We start from the raw sequence: 17831 nt of genomic DNA, 5'->3' as shown, positions 1-17831 counted from the left end.
CCAGTAGTCATCATCAGTGACGATAGGAAACAGAAATGCTAAACACTGCTAAGGTTGTTACAAACGCATTCCAGGAGGTGTAGATTATCATGGAAACTGTAAGGCTAATCCAGGGAGTTTCTGGCTCTACATATACAGTGCAAAGCCTCTGGGTTCACTGAAATCAGTGGCATTACCACCTCTACTCTGGACGCAGCACTTGAAGTAGCTTTAGAGAGAAGAGGGGTATATATCTGAATAGCATCCTTCTTATGAGCTGATAAACCTGTGAAAGTGGTAAAGTTTGAGTAGAGCATGTCAAAAATCTTAGATCATTGAGACAGTTTTTGAAAGGTTTTGAAAGAATATGCTATGCTGAGTACTCAACTGTCTTGTGGATTCTTACAAACTTGTTCTTGTCCGTGATTCCCAGATACCTTATTCATCAGCTTCTACTTCATGATTCATCATGGCTAATAATAGATGAAACGAGTGGAAAAATAATCAAAGCTCTAATGACAAAAGGAAGTGTCTGAATATTACTCCAATAGATTTTCTTCTAAATTGACTTGGCTAGCCATTAATTTGGATAAAAAATGTTGTCTCCTTGGTCAACTTATTTTTTAATGGGTTAGAGAAAATTAGAAGCAGAAACTAGTGATGATCTCTCTTCTTCCCCAGTTGTAGTGCCTCTAACTCCTGGCACAGAATATTTTTATTAAGAGCATCCCAACACTTCAAGGTCAAACACTTTTAAACTTAAGGAGTTCAGTAATGTGAAGCTGTTTTACCAAGCCTTAAGACCAACTAGATCAGATTAGAACCTCTCTGGGTTAAAAGCCTCATCCAAAGTGGACTACAGTTTATCAGAGGCAAAACTGTGCTCATGAATGATATCAAAACAGTCTCTTCAGTCTGTTGCTGGAAGAATTGCTAGATTCTTCTAGGATCCACTTAGATTAGAGTGTGTGCAAACTACTGTATCAGCTCAAATGTTCAGTGAGCAGCTTGCCTCACAGCTCCTTTATAGCAGATTTCTCCCTGGCAAAATGAAATAACAGCAGATAAAAATTTTACTTCTTATAACAGCAGTGGAAGAAAGCAGAAATTACAGTATTTGGACTTGAGCAGCTGGGTACAGCTTATATCTTCCCTTATTATAGTTTGTGTTTTGGAGTAAAAAAAGCATAGGAATAACTATCTAAGAATAGTGTAAAGGCAAAAGTACACTATAATGACAAGGGGTGAGTAGAATAAGGAAACTCTGCTTACGAGTTTGTCTAATAATGAAAGCAACTTTTGCCAAATTAATTAAATTCATTTGAAGTTTGGCACCATTTTAATCCTGGATCTGAGCAGAAAGAAAACAACTTGCGCAACAAGACTTCAAATACGTTTATTTCTCAGAACCTAAGAAAAATTTGGAGTCACATCAGGTATTCCAGCCTTGTTGTAGAACCTCTACAGCTTGCTAAAGAATACTTTTATTAGGCGTATGCAGTATGAAAAGGTCAAATAGGGCTTTTTATCAGGACTTAACAAGGAATTCACGCAGAGGCCACATGACTAGCTCAGTCAAATAAACCACCAAGTCTTGAGTATATACCAAGAGCTTGGCAAGTGTAATATTCTTCATACACAGGGTCTCACATTCTCTCATTTACACGCACATGGCAATACAGTTAGATAATTGTGATACCAGATGCCTTATCAAAGTCTCATTTCTGAAATGAAGGTGCCACAATAACATTAGTTATTCATCAGTGTGTGAGCCTGTAAAATAATCTCTGGAAGTGTGTCTTTGTCCCAGCTATCTCATTTTACTTTATTTCCGAGATGGAAAGGAGAGATATCTTTAAGTGATTCTCTTGATACACAACAGGAAAGACCAGAGTCCTGTACCATGTCATTCCTTTATGCATTCCTTCGTAATATACAAAAGCATGGTGGTGCTGCCTGACAAACACACTGACCCTGTCCTTTGCTCTCTTCACTGCTTTTCTATTAGCAATCCTTATCATCAAATGTTACAGGGCCTCAAATCCCAATTTCTAAAAGGTAATATAAAATTCAGACAAGGCGATAGTGAGCTACAATTAGGCTCACGTTAGAGCAGAATTCAATAATAAGAGAGTCTGAGACAAAACTTCCCTGAAGACTGATGCAAGATGGAGGAATTAGCTTCCCACCAAGAGAAATAATACACAATAGGCACTAGTTCTTCTGCTTGATACATTGCCCAAGACACTTGGACACCTTCTTAAGAACTGTATATGAAAACTCATCTAAAACTAAGTGTCTCCTTAGTCTACTTCACTCTATCTTAAGGCAAAGACAGGAGAAGCTAACAAAAGTGTGTCTAAGTAAATCTCATTTGAGAAAGTCAGAACTGAAATCATAATACTAGTAGGATGCCTAAGTAATTTCTAAAAAATAAGTTACTATATCATCAATAGGCACTATGTGCTCATATCATAGCAATACAATCCTGCTGCTGCAGAGCTAACCACAACTTTTTGAGTGTGCTACATGGAACACAGGAAAACAGAAACCTTATTTTTAAATAATTTGTGAAATATATGGACAAAGCACACAGACAGGCTAACAGAAAGCCATACTGGAAATGCAGTTAATGAACATGATGATTTATTCTTGTTATTATATTTAATTCTTATTCCAGATCCTTTTCTGAACTTCTCCAGTCAAATTTGTTTTTTGTGGGTGTGTGTATTGAGACATGAATAACCAGTGTAGAAATTGAAGCTATAGACTACATATTCTATACAATGCTTCTTCCAAGCATTTTTGCTCTTACGAAGCCCTCAATCTAGATCACCTCTTGTGGCAAAACCAAATACCAGTAGCTAAATCAAATTAGCAAAACCCCAGGATCTTGCAGAATATGGTGATAATGATTCAGCCCATGACAACCTTTTCTTGAAGTCACTGTGAAGCCATGTCCTAACATGGAGCTACGGGAGAAAGGAGGAAAACTACTCCAGTTTCACTGCCATGAAACCTAGTGTGAAGTTCTCTGTCTACTTGTCATCACTAACAACCCTGCAACAATGCTTATATTATTAATGATAGCATTAACACATTGCTAATAGGTATCAAATTTTCTGTAACACACAGTAATATATACAAGATGAGATAATGCTATTACTACGGAAAAACCCTTAAATCTCTTCATAGAATAAAATTACATTTTTAATAACCAGGAAAAAGTTCTCAGGTCCTCTGTTTGATTCTCATTTAAAAGTGATAACATGCATTAGCCTAAACTACACTCCTGCCTTGGATATAGTGTGTTTTTCCCAACTAATCAGGGAGGTCGCACGCTAAAATAAAGTTTTGTTTCTCCCCACCTCAGGGCCTCTCTTTAACTCAGTGTTAGAAGGGAAACTTCACCGTCAGTGGCTTTTGTAACTGATGATATGAGGTGCTATTCCCTCCCAGAATTTGTGTCATTAACTTTAAGAAGAAAACAGTCTTAAATCTCAGCAATTCAAAATAAGAGAGGCTGAGCACTGAAAATAATGCCAGGCCAATTCCCAATTCAAACAGACTGCACAATAAATTCAGTCTTTCTGATAACATTGTCCATGGTATGCTTTATATTGCATTATCAGCATCTTCAATACTTACTTCTCTATAGTCGAGCTAATAGGCCTCACCAGATAGACAATGAAATACATTCCACACCATGTGGGTGTGATTTATTTATTTCATAACTACAATTGTTCTAGTTCTGTATTTCCATGCATTTCAGTGTTGTAATTTCTGTTTCAAAATGACCCAGCTATGTGTCACAAAAAGATTTAAAAAAAAAAAAAAAAGAAAAAATCTCCCAACCTCTCATACGAAACTATACCAACTGAAAATCAAGTAATATGATTTACAGGCTGTTACCTAAGTGTTTCTGTAGGGGAGTAAGAAAGGATAAACTTATCCAGACTTCAGTAATTTATTCATTTCTGCTCCTGAATGATTTCAGATTAGGGAGATACTGAAGGGTTGCCATCCCGACCCTTTATTTCAGTTACTTTTAAGTCTTTATATTCCTTTATGGATTCAGACAGCTGAAAAGATAGTTGCTTTTCAACCAAACATAGTATTATTGCCACTTCCAACCAAAAACACAAGGAAAGCACCTCTGATTAAAGATGTTTTATGAGCTATTGTTTTGTGAAGACAGGCAAAAAGATGAAAAAATCAGAAAGAAAAGGCATCGAGGAAGTAGTAGACACTGAAGTCTGCTTCAGTGATATGACCCTTGAGAGGAGGTAAAAGAGAGAATTTGGGGGCTAAACTGAAACTACAAAATGTTAGAGCAAAAGAGGAAATAAATTGTATGCAACTGGTCAGAGAAACAGGTGTTGGTATGTTCTCAATAAAATTGCATCAGCTTTTTCAATTTTCATGCCTTACTCTAATAACATGTAGGTCTGGTATTTTGATTAAACTTCCTGTCTGTGGCCTTTTTTTCCCCCTGAATCTTCCACCATTCTGAATTAGAAATATACAAACAGTAGCCTCCAGTACTACATAATCTGCAAATGGATAACTACTGGCTTAATCCTGCAATCCTGCTTCCTCGACACAGTGATCAGTGTTCTAACGCAGTCTCCAGACTATCAGCTAAACCCCTGCTCAAAATATCCTTGTCTCTTCTCTTCAAGACTCCATTATATTCACTGTCCATTGTCCATCCTTCTCTTGGTTTTCCTGTTGCTCTCTAACATACCTGCACTTGTGCCTGCAATTTAACTACTGAGGGACTAATGTCCTGATGCTTTTGTACTTTAGATAGTGGCTTCTCTCATGTTTGCTCTTAATCCTTTGAACTGTTCCTTCATTTTCACCTGAAACATGGTTCATCTACCACCATCCATGATTATGGCTGCTATAAACACCAACTAGCGTTAAGACTAGTACAAGAAGCAATACAGAAGACTGAAGGACCGGAGAAAAGTCCATGAACAAGTTTGCTGGGGTTTCAAAAAAAGCTATTATTTACTTGAATTTTATACTATGCTTCCTAATTTTGATTAAAAGAAATACTGCAACATCTGATTTCATGAAATTCGAGGAATCTAATGGAAAAAGTCTAGTAACTCATTAAATATATCTAGCCACGGATTTGTTTGGTAAGTTTGGGAAAAAGCATGCAACTTTCCTGTAATTCATCTCTACCCCACTGAATCTCAAGGACTGCAGATCATTAATGGAAGTTCTGTTCCTTGTAATTCATTCAGTTCTCCTGCATAGTAAGTAAGGTTTATGAGATGCCTGACTTTCAACTCTCCAGTCAAATCTGGAGGAACACAATCAACTGCTTATTTTTTCCAAGTTATGAAACAAATATACAAAACAAGACAAATCTGGGTCCTGGGGAATTAATATATTCTTCAGAGAAATCGTGAACTATTTTTTCTCTTATGTTAGCAGCATACAAGGTGTAGTATGGGGGAATCAAGTCAAGTTGTTCGATTAATAAATTTGCCTACTTCTTTTATTAAATTATTTACGTAATGATGAAAGAAACAAATAATAATTTGTTAATTGAAAACTGTGAGCTAGTGAGCTTACACATACTACATGCTGATGAATATTACCACTGTATGAGACAGGCAAAAAAGAACAGAGGTAGTCAACTCTATTGCACTTCAGTAACTAAAATATAGGTGCCTAATAAAGGTACTAGAATCCATTTAAACAAGTTTTCTACAAATCCTACACTGCAGCATTTATTTTCCATGGGCCGGTAAAATACCATTTACGACTGACATTTTGAAACTTAGATTTTTACAATATTCTCTGTAAGGCATCATTTGATACTGAAATAATTTCTCTTCTGTTTTGACACACCCATTTAGAGATACAAAAGCTTGTTCTTAATAAAAAAAGAGAATGGCTAACTATGACATCCCCCTGAAATAATGAGTAAAACAATGGACTTAAATTTGATGTGTGAGATTCAAACTTTGCGAACAACTGTTGTGCCAACAAAGCTCAAAAATACATATCAATAAAAACCGGGAATTTTCAGTGCGATAACAGTTCTGTCTCTGCAACTCTTTGACTATCTAGACATGTGCTAATGAGTTATATTCAAGTTACTAACACAGGATCCCTGACTGATTTGCATCAGTGTGAACAGAGTGCCTCTTAAAGAAGGACTCCCAGAATGATGCCACTTGAGGTTTCGAATGTAAAATTTCATCTCATTCTTATACCTCTGGTCAGGGTTCATACTTGAGCCTAATGCTTCCTATTGACCACACTGTTTTATAGAAATTATGTAGCTGGTTGCTGCAAACATTCTTACAATAAATATGGGCCATACAAGGAATAATTATAAATATCATAAGGTGGCACAAAAGTGATAAAATACATTCATCACAATTACAGTGCATGTATATAGCAATTACAAAACATTTAAGGTCTTAATTTTGCACTGGAGCAAGTCTATGCAAGCCTATCTAGGCTTACAATCATAAATCACACAAGTGATATGTCAATTATTAACATTTTTCTGTCTTTTGCTTTTGTACCGCTTTTAGTTGAATAAGAGAGTGACAGAACTGTGTATTTTGAGTTCTAAGATAATATTTTAAGTATTTTTGAAAAATATTTTTATATTAAAAATATAGTCAAAGTTTCACAAAGTAACATATTAAGCAGCAGGAGACTTAAGATGCAGACTAAGGTTTTCTCTTTTATGAGCATGACATGTACTATAAGTAGTGACATAACAGCACACTGAGCACAGTGCAAGGAACCCAATACTCCTGAAGACTATTCCTGGTCCCAATACTTTGCTGTATGGCTTTACGAAAGCTTTCAAGTAAGTGCTGAAGGAATTAATTGTATATGTCCTGAGCAATAGTTTCAGGTTTGGTTTTACAGAGCAAGACCAAAAGCTTTAGGAAAAATAATCACCCATGAAAGAAATTCTGAGATCTCACAATCTATACAGAAATTAGTCTATATTTGGTTTAGTCAGTGCTGTATATTCAGTTTAGTCAGCGTGTACTGCAACGTACTCATGTAACTATGTTCTCTAAAAAAAAAAAAAACAAACACCAATATTGCCTTAAAGCTGTTGTATCTGTTTTTCAAGCAAGGCCTTACAATAGTCTCAGCTTTGGGAATTCAGATCCACTAAATGAGAAAAAAAAAAAAATATGCTCAAGTACAGTATGTGATCTAAACATCCTTTTTCCAACAAGCTATTCTTAGATAGATTTTGTTCTGACAAACCAACCATTTATCGTAATAAAACACAGGAACTTGGGAATGTCAGAATTGCTCTCCCATTTACAAAAAAAAAACAAAACACCAAACAAAAAAAACCAAACAAACAAAAAAAACCCCCACACAAACAAACATTGAAAACACTCTGATACTCTCCCACTAAGTTTCTTTGATTTTTCCAAGACACAAACATCATTTTGTGTGTACCTGAATAAAACAGCCAAGTGACTTCATTTGATCTCACTCACCTCCTGAAACCACCAGTTATGGTAACTAAAGCATCTGGTAGAAACGTACACACAGTATTCTTGACAATCAAGCTTACTGCATCCGCTTCTGCCTTAGATACACAGCTAACAAGGTCCTCATAGTAGAGAAACCCTGGAAATCAAAGGCAAAAAAGTGCTGATCACTCTTTGGAATTATCAAAATCTACATAGCGATATGTAAGTGCAGTGTGAAATAGCCACCCCTCACCAGGAACTTCAGCCACACAACTCGTACCATGGGCAAAGGAACCCTATCTGATGGCAAAAATTAAGAAATGCTCAATCCTGAACCTGAGCCTATAGGTTTGTTTCAGGACATGTTGTGGGAAGAAATACATTTTGATCCAGCCTCTTCAGGAGTCTTTTCCTTCCTCCCCACCATTCCTGGAGTCAGACTCTTGCCTCAGGTGTGGGGGATCGCAGGCGAGAGACAGCCTCTTCCTTACCTCATCTTTGTCCTTATAGTTTATATATTTCTTTGTCATTATAATTTGTTATAAATTTTAACTGCAGTTACAACTGTAACAGCAGTTACAATTTATAGCAACATAGCGGTCAGGATAATTGCTCCACTTGCTGAGAACCTGAATATTTATAAATTATCCTGACTTCCCTATCAGCTCCCATCAATGGCATTTCTGGACATACTGCTTTAAAAGGAGCTCTTCTTGAAATGATGGGGTTCTACCCAAGTACAGGGCTCAGAGGTATGTAAAATATCCCAGCTATCTTTATATCTGATCACAGAGCTTGTATCAAAAGAGCCTAGTCCTGCAGCTTGCTTCATATTTGGATATGATATGTAAAAGAAAAAAAGGACAAAAGAACATGAATGTGGGCAAGCTGATCCAAAGGATTCTGAGGTGATGTAAAACACATGGATTTAATGCAAAAATAAAGTTACATTATTTTAATGTCATGTTATATAATCTCCTTTTCTTAATGCAACCGAGTCCTTTTGCTTAAATGGGTCCCTTGATTTAGGCAAATGGTGCACACACACACAAAAAAAAGATCTATGGGGAAGCAACATAATTCATGTGACCATATTTATCACTTTAAAGTTAGGACTTGCTAAGATTATGGAGGTAATTTTACAAGTATTTTATTACAAATATTGATTTATCACTAAAGTAGGGCTGCCTTGAGGGAGACAGGTGTCCTCTGAAAAGTAGTTCTGGACATTCCTAACTTCGTAATTTTTTCCACAACCTGTGCAATAATGACCCGTTAATAGTTTTGTGTGTAAGAGCAGATTTCATTGGGTATCTGTGTAAGCGATAAGAAAATGCACATTCATATTTTTTTAATGACACCATTTTTAATTAGGAACCCTGTTACTCCAAGTATTATTTTTAACCTAATAATTTAATATTCACAAGAAGAGTGATGTATCCCACCAGAAGAGGGATGTATAAGTGAAATTTGCCTCCTCCTCCGATTCTGTTATCAAGTTCTTAGAGCTCCGAGATACGAGGTTTTATAAAACTTACACCTTACCTGCTCGCTGCATTTTTGACAGCTTCAGGGTCTTGTCAGCTTTTACCTCTTCCAGAGTTCGTAAACCTATTCTGTACCATTTCTCAGATGTCTTCACTCCCACTCCAAAGACTGAAGTGAATTGCTAAGGTCAGTAGAGGAACACACATTTCAGTGTTCTTTTCTAAAGGAGCAGTAAATTAACAATAAGTAGGTAACAACAAGATTTAACAGGGAAAATACTGGGCAGAACTGATCCCACATTGAAGATAAATAATAGTGTAATACAAACATACAGATTTAGCTTCCATTCTTTGCATAGTTACGTTGAACAGACAACTGTTTTTATACAAGGACAGTTCTCATTAAGTGAAATCTAAACAACAATACAGTAGTATCCCCAGCAACTTTATGTGATTTAGCTAAATGTACACTTTCAACTAAGGTTTGAAATAAAGATAGCAGTCTATTTTTACTGCACAAATAAGAAATGCAAACAATAATGTTAAGTAGCTGGATTCCCTCACACTAACTTCATAGAATAAGAGACACCTTAAGACTATCTTCCTAATTTGACTGACATTATGATTTTGTATTATATGCATTAACTACTAGTTCTTAGTTGTACACATGACGTTGATGTTGCAGCACTCCTGAGAGATGGGGCCAGTGGGAATCCTGCAGCTCTTGAAATTCTGCATCAAGGGCAATATGTCTCAATGGTGCACGGAAACAGATGGTAAGTACATGAAGACAACTAATCTATTCTTATACTGCATTCTATAAAACACGTGTGTTTGGAGGTCATGCCAAATACTGTTTTCCAAAATGGGATTCAAATTCAAGTACAAACAGTATTTTTTGTTTGCTTGCATATTGTAAACAGTTATACAATTCTTCAGTCCTCAGGTGGGCCAAGCTAAATTCCTATACGTCTTGTTTGGAGTACAGATTGGAGCACAAGTCTTACAAGGAACGGTTGAGAGAGCTGGGGTTGTTTAGTCTGGAGAAGAGGAGGCTCAGGGAAGACCTTATTGCTCTCTACAACTGCCTGAAAGGAGGTTGTAGAGAGGTGGGTGCTGGTCTCGTCTCCCAAGTGACAAGTGATAGGACAAGAAGAAATGGCCTCAAGTTGCGCCAGGGGAGGTTTAGATTGGATATTAGGAAAAACTTCTTCACTGAAAGGGTTGTCAGACACTGGAACAGGCTGCCCAGGGAGGTGGCTGAGTCACCATCCCTGGAGGTGTTTAAAAGATGTGTGGATGAGGTGCTTAGGGACATGGTTTAGTGGTGAACTTAGCAGTGTTAGGTTAACAGTTGGACCTGATGATCTTAAAGGTCTTTTCCAACCTAAATGATTCTAGGATTCACTATTTTGCCCACTGGAAAAAAAGCAAAAGCCCATATCTACCAGTCTCTGAAGTTTTAGTATGGTTATATTCCATTAATTTCAAAGTAATTTTGTGTACTAACTTATTCCCCAAGAAAGGATGTAAAGCAAAGAAGTAAAGAAGTCACAGTTGTAAGCATTATTCAGTGGATCAAAATCTCAGATGAACAGTGATATGAAAGCAAGAGGGAAAACTTTCATGCCTGCCCAAAAGCACGTTCTTTATGTTCAGTTTGTCAATACTGAAGCGCTCAATAGTTTCTTTGTACTTTTATAGAATTCAATGAGTAGCTGTGTAAGACACGAATAACTGCTGTTTTCCATTGAATAGACAACCTCTGAATTCCAACCATGCTACCTTTACTTTGTGTTTTTCTAATGAGATTAATTCCTTGGAAATAATTAAGATAAAGAAAAGAGAAGAATGAAAACCTTGGATAATATTTAAATAGGAATTACCCTACATTTTATATATAATGGATGAAATTACCTATTCTTTGTCTGAATCATGGGTGTTTATGAAAGAATATGATTTTTTAAATACTTAGATTGTTATCTTTTAATGTTTTTGCTAGTGCTAAAAGATTTTCAAAAGGGTCTATTACTGGGTTTAGAATGATTCCAAGAGAATTAATTAATATTGGGATAGAGAACAAAGCAAATGGATTCTATGCCACTGTCCAAATTTTTAGGAAAAAAAAACACATTTTTTTTTTCCATACTAAGATCCATTATTATTCAATATATTTATAGATGTCAATTTAAAGACACTGCCAAGAGTCTAGTGTGAGTAGCAGGTAGCCCATTTCTTCAATTGTGTATGCGAGCATTGCTCTTTTTCAGCTGGTGAAAGTGAATTATATGAACTTGTTCTCTGCAACATCCACTTCCATAAGGAACCAAACTGACCGTGTCATTCATGAACCCTACATCTAAAACATAGACTGTATAATTTATTTCAGTCATTTGATAATTGTGGTCCTGGGACCAGTGGTGATCTTTTAAGTCATGATGAGTGATTTGCAGCAGTTGCCAGAACCATACTAAACAGTAATATTTAGGAATTCACTAATATTATAGGATTCTTCTTGGCTTTCTTAGAAAGACATAAAAAAATGTTGGGAAAAACTGACTACAGTCAATTTAGCCAAAACATTGAGACTGTGCTCAACTAACAAGAGAACCACATAAGTTTGTTGTAATTTGGCATGTGAAACAAGGCATAAAGAATATTTGAGATAATCTGTCCCCTGATAGGTTTTATTCTAATCTCTGAGAAATTTACTTAAACCTTGAAACATAAGATTTAATGGCTGATCCTCAATCTTTATTACCATTAATAGGCAAGACTGGTTCCTGAATCCTGCTATACACGTGAATCGTCTCCTCTTCTCTGAGTATTACTATATATGGTATCAACTATCACTGTACAACCTTTTGTACTTGTATTATGGGTCAGAAAGAATGGAAGAGCCTTTCAATAGCTGAAATAAAAGTGAGTAATGCAGGGGAGAATTAAACAGTCCAATTCCTTTTACTCTTCGATTTAAATTTTTCTGAAGACACAAACAGGATACTTTTAGAGATTAAAACTGCAGATAAAATTGGAAAAAAAATATTTTTCCAGTGGAGAATTCACTGAATATTTAAGAAATGGGAACTGCAGTATTTATGTGTTTTAGATTCCCTGTAACTATGAAGTGTGACCTGACTCTGAACCTACAATCTGCCTACAAAGAAATATCTTCAGATAGGAGAAATATCTCCTATCTTCCTTCTGCCTCACACAAAAAAGAATTAAAATAGATCTGAGTCATCTTCTTGACCTGGTATTTTCTTAATGCCAGAATAACATGGTGTAGTATTACAATGATAATCAACTGAGGAAAAAATAAACCAAACATTGGATTAAACTTACAGCAAAGAGAATGCATTACATTAGTTTTCAGGAAAAACAGATTGTTTAGTTCAAGCTTCAGAGCAACAGTGTATACATCACGTTAATTAGAAAGGTAGCCAATTTCACCATTATTCCTTACTCTACCACAGTTTCTTTCTCACCCTTTCTCTTTATTCAAGACCTTTCTTTCTTTATACTTGATATTGGATGTTCCTTTATAATAAAATCGATGGTTATGCCTAAGCTCTACTAAAGGGAGGGAAATTTTAAACAACAGCAACAAACCTCAGAAGATTTACCTTAAATGATTTGTATCGTTCATCATTTAACACTTCTTCAGCTCTAGAACTCTCTCCTTCTTCAATAATCTCCTAAACAAAGAAAAACATCACTTTAAAAAAAAAATCAAGTTTACGATAAAATGTAGTAAAATAATCTAAAAGAAACATGAAGAGCATCCTTAGCAAGCATATTGTTCTATTCCATTAGGATCAAATTCTGCAATCCTTTTTGAGACAGAAAATTATTGAAGGATGAAGGAGAAACTGGAACCACAGAATAAATTTCACAGTACTTATTTACTCATATATTTACTCAAGGATAAAGTAGAAGCTGGGACCATGGAATATATTTCACAGTACTTATTTACTCATAAATTCACAGCCAGAAAGCAGTTATTTATCATAAGCTATCAATGAGTTGTCCTGAAAATTAGATTTCATTATTTGGTTGCGTTCACTTCTCTTAAAACTAAGAGCATTGTAAGAACAGATTTTTTTTTTTTTCTTGAGTGTACAGTTCTTTCAGTCTTTCTGATAAAAAACAAACAAAAAAAACCCTGACCAATAAAACCCCAACAAATCACCCCATTTTCTGTGGGATCATAATTGAATGCCCAGTCCCCAGGTAGTAGGTACAAAGAGCACTTCAGAGGCTACATTCTTAACTGGTGGAGTGAGGCAAACGAGGAGCCAGAGTGAATCACAACACTCAGCAATGATCTCTCCAGACAGCTGAGACCCCCTGATCAGCTGTCTGTTGGAATAACAGCACCTGAGATACGTGGAGTCCTGAAAAGGCTAAGAATTAAAGAAAAATGCAGGGAATACTCAAAGCTCCAGTAAGAATGTAAAGTTCATCCATCACCTAGATAAAAGGCTCTGCTATAACTCATAGCAAGGTAGGATTTAACATTAAAGTACTAAAATATTTACTGGTTTTGCAAAAATAGTATTTCTAATAAAGCATTCAGGTGAGCAAAGTGATGTTGCCAAGGGCAGGAGTCACAAGAACAAAACTATTAACAGTTAACCTGTTCTATCCAAATCAGAGTGAGCCTTTAAAAATTACATACAAAGATGATATTGCATGATTTGTTAACTTGTATTTATTCACTAGTTACCTTTATTCCTAAGGGTGGGGGTTCCATGACAGAACCTCATGTTACTACAAAAGGTTTCCAGAAATCATTGCATTCTTAGTAACAAGGATAATATAATGTTATTACAGGAAATACAGAAGGTTGTGTAAATACACACAGATATCAGTGCTGCACTCTGTGACCTCTAAAAGTAGATCTGTAAAAGAATCAATTGGCAGGTAATTCAGAGGTATGTTACCTCAATGACATCTCTGACTCTGTCTCCCATGCAGGGCAACCCCTGTATATCTTTCATTCTGGTTACTGGAAATGGAAGAAATTTCAGCACAGAAGCTGCTCTCAGAAATTCCAGGCAGAATATTTCATTTTCTTTGAACTCATAATTTTCAGCCATTATCTCAAAGGCATCCTGGGGAGGGGAGAGGTGCAGAAAAAAGGTTAATAAAAGCTTAAACTATTCAAGTGTACTCCTTAGAGGGGTTACTTTGTATGCTAATTCAAGAACGATTTCTTTATACTAGGGTGAAAAGATAGAGTTCATAAAAAAAAAATTCAGCATAATTTTCTAACCACTTGAAATTTTCCAGGTATCATAAAAATTGTACTTTAGAAGCAAATGTGGGAAAAGATTCTGATCTGTGACAAAGACAAACTTTAAAATCTTTTGTAAGACAAACTTTCTATATTCTGTGCAGATCTAATAAATCAATGTGAAATAGAGCCATAATTTTTAGAATTGTGCCCAAACGTAAGTAATCCATAGGTCAGTATGTGACATCTTCATTTTCAGACACAACCAAATAGGAGTCTGTGGCAATACTGGAAACCACCTTCTTCTTTTTGAACTTGGAGCCATGCTTCTGTTTCATAATTCAGGGAACAAACTCTCTTTTTCCTCATTTTTCAGATGTATGACCTATGCAAATAGAAACACATTTTCTTTATGGTTCTTCAGCTGTCCATGACTTGGTTTATTCGACGTTGCACTCAAAACTACCTTGAGATTGCCAGTACAATTCCCTCCCTTGCGCGCCCCCCCCCCCCCCCCCCCACCTACCCCTATGTCATTTATGCAGCTTTGGAGTCTTCCTCAGTCCCAGAATAAATACACATAACTATCTATCTTAATAGCAGCAATTTTTAAAAATGAAATGCAGGGAACAGATCACACAGTGGTGGAGAAGAAAGGCAGTTTTTTTGGTTTCCCACTGTAGAATACGACGTTTTGGGAGGGAACAAATGCTGCAAAAAAGTTTGTGAATAACCTAAGAAAAGAACTTATGAAGGCTTGCAGCTGATTAGCAGCTGGAAATCTGAGTTCTTAATGAAGTCTTGCATAAAACCTCAAAAATTTTCAAGACTGCAAAATTAAGTGGTTTCTTCAGAGACTTTTAAGAGCGTATCATTTCCAGAAGAGACTTTCACTGTTCAAAATATTTATCTAAAATGCATCCCACACCTGGCTGTTTGGGGTGCTTTTGTGCACCATTCAAAAGGCAGAGGGCAGGCTAGATACAGACCATAAACAAGCCAGCCTCGCAAAGCTCCCGCACTGCACTGTGTCCTGCACTCCGGCCGGAGATCCCATTTCTTAATCTTCAGCCAGTCTCTCAAGAGCAGCTAACAAATCCCAGCCTTCTAAGGGCCATATGTTCCACTGTATCAGTTGCTGCATATCCTTCCTGTTTTCCAACTTACTCCTGTTTCTTCTTTGACCCACAAGGCATTACAAAATAACAAAGAAGTGGCTGTCAGTTTGCATCTGCCTGCAATTATCACTTCACAGAGCTGTAGTCCAAGTGCCTGTTCAGAAATGTTTTGGAAAAAGGATGAGTAATACCCTGTGTTACCGATATCAAGAGACAGCAAATGGCTTGCTAGGACAATGACTGCAGTCGATAGTAGGAAGGAGTAAGATTAAACAGCTTTTTCTTGCCCTCAGTGTTGATGGGATCACTGTTCACATTTAGGCTCAGATTTCATTTCATTTGCAATTAAATGTATCATTATATAGTTCAAAGAAAAATCATTTTAGATTTTGCTTTCTTTGCAAAAGTTCATTAATGCGCTTTATATTGGAAGATAAAGCCAACTAAAAACGAGGAGGCCTTGCACATCCTAAATGCTAGATGCGTAATATCTCCAGGTGAAACGGAGTCAGTTCCAAGCCCACTAACTGATCTGACAGCAAATCCAGAGAAGTCATCCCTCAATTACATCCGTGGAATTGAGAAAAGCATCCGTCAAGCTGCATTGAAGGAATACAGCCCAATTTAAACAACAACAAAAAGATTTTACTTGAGAAACAATCATTTAGATCATTAAAATAGAACAACTTCTTAAAATTACATGTATCTTTCAGAATGAATGTAGATTGTTTATGTATTATATTTCATTGTTTGGTCAGTTCTAGAAAAATAGACCATCTGATATGTTGCGTTGTTCAGATTATAAACATTAGAGTCTCATTGAAGCAAAATGAAGGTTTTAATAAAAATCTTCAAAAAAAATGTTGTCTCTACTGACTCTAGGATTTGCAAAACTTTCCTTTTAACAAATCAAAAATATAAGATCTTAACTGGTTTGACAGGATCTCTTTAGAAGAAGTGGATACCTTAGCTGAACAAAACCACTTCGCTTTCCCTTTTTTTTCTTCTCTGTGCTACCGCGTTAAAGTGTATAAAAATAATTAATTAGGGCTTGCTACAGAGAATTTGCTTTGTTCTATATCACCAGTATAACTTCACTCCTTAATCTCACTGAGAATCAGTCACCCATTGTCCATCTCACTGGAGGAATCCTCCCCTTACCTGCATATTTAGTTATCAGCTACCCTGATTAGTAAGTGCTGTGCAATGCCATTTTTGTAACATTTCATGAAAGGCCTCTTGAGATAGAGAGCTGTTTAGCAAGATGCTTGATCTGGAAATTTCTACCAGCATTTACATTCAACTAGCCCTTGGGTATAAGGAATCAAAGGGAGCAGGGAGAACGCTCCTTTGAGGAAAAAACAACAAAACAAAAACCAAAAACATTCTATTACAAAGATAATGCACAAAACCTTAGCTTCCTTACAGCTGTCTAAAGTTCTTGCAGTGGCTAATTCTTGGATTTATTCAACTGCTATTGTTTTTTCTTTTTTTCCACATTTAAGATCTCTATTTCCTTGACAGAATATGTTGTATTTAATTGCATCCTTTTGGTTAAAGACAGGTGCACATTATAGTTCCTAATTAGAAAGAAAACTAATGCAGAAAAAAGGGAAACTACCAATTTGAAGTGACAAGCAGCATGGATTCATCCCAGTTTGCATATGGAAGAACAAATACAGCATACACAGTACTGCAAAGCAAATGGGGAACATATACTTTACAAGTGGGGTAATAGGAGTCAGATGTTTCCTCTGCTGTAGGATTTTTGTGGGTTGGATTTTTTTTTGGATGTTCTCCCAAGTTCTTACCCTTTTTATTCTTTGTCAGTTTCAAAGACTCTTTCCTACTATGCAATAAAAGATGCTACTTCTTGCTTTAAGTGAGGTTTATATTTCCACTCATAAAATCATGATTACTTTTGCTTTCTTTTTCTCTCTTTACAATCTGTGTAGATGAATACTTAAGAAAGCAGCATTTGGCAAGAAACGTCTTACTCCAGTTAACACTAGAATTAATGGGGGACAGAACCAGAAACATATAGTTGCTACCTTCTTGTTAGAATAGTCTATATAGACAAATACATAGACAGAAAACAGTTCTCATAAGTACCTGCTCAGCAGTATGCAGTAATGACAGAGACTGGCAAAGTCATCTTCTTGATTAGGAAGCTCAGAAAGTCTAGGGATGTTTTTTCTCACTCCCAACAGGCGGCCTCTTACATGCACATTTAAATAGATGTATTCTACACTGAGTGATTAGCCATAATGATAAATGTATCTGCATATACCAGTACTGCTGCTGTTTTAGAGAGGTATTACCCCCTTCCTACAAGTGGGAGGGCAGTTTTCAGAAAAGCTGTGACACCACCATTATTGAAAAAGACAATCACATGTAGCATTTTACTCAGAGGCTGTTGACAGTCAATGAGAAAATATAATCAAAGCATTTTTATCATTCTAATTTGCATTTTTCAGTGTTTTCCTGCCTTTGCGAAGCTCATTAAGCTGTTTTAAATAAACAA

At 36.2% G+C, this 17831-nt stretch overlaps 1 protein-coding gene across 1 annotated transcript in view; it reads right to left on the bottom strand.

Moving 5' to 3' along the window:
• Positions 1 to 17831, bottom strand: part of DNTT (DNA nucleotidylexotransferase) — a 92894-nt gene that overhangs the window by 57999 nt on the left and 17064 nt on the right. The window contains exons 4-7 of the mRNA XM_059821492.1: positions 13897 to 14067; positions 12577 to 12648; positions 9009 to 9132; positions 7488 to 7620 (exon numbers count right to left, since the gene is read on the bottom strand). Coding sequence (XP_059677475.1) covers positions 7488 to 7620; positions 9009 to 9132; positions 12577 to 12648; positions 13897 to 14067 — 500 coding nt within the window. The remainder of the gene's footprint in view (positions 1 to 7487; positions 7621 to 9008; positions 9133 to 12576; positions 12649 to 13896; positions 14068 to 17831) is intronic.

The sequence above is a fragment of the Gavia stellata genome, chromosome 9 (genome assembly GCF_030936135.1).
Source record: "Gavia stellata isolate bGavSte3 chromosome 9, bGavSte3.hap2, whole genome shotgun sequence".
Lineage (NCBI taxonomy): Eukaryota > Metazoa > Chordata > Aves > Gaviiformes > Gaviidae > Gavia > Gavia stellata.
This window is presented reverse-complemented; position numbering and strand designations above follow the sequence as displayed.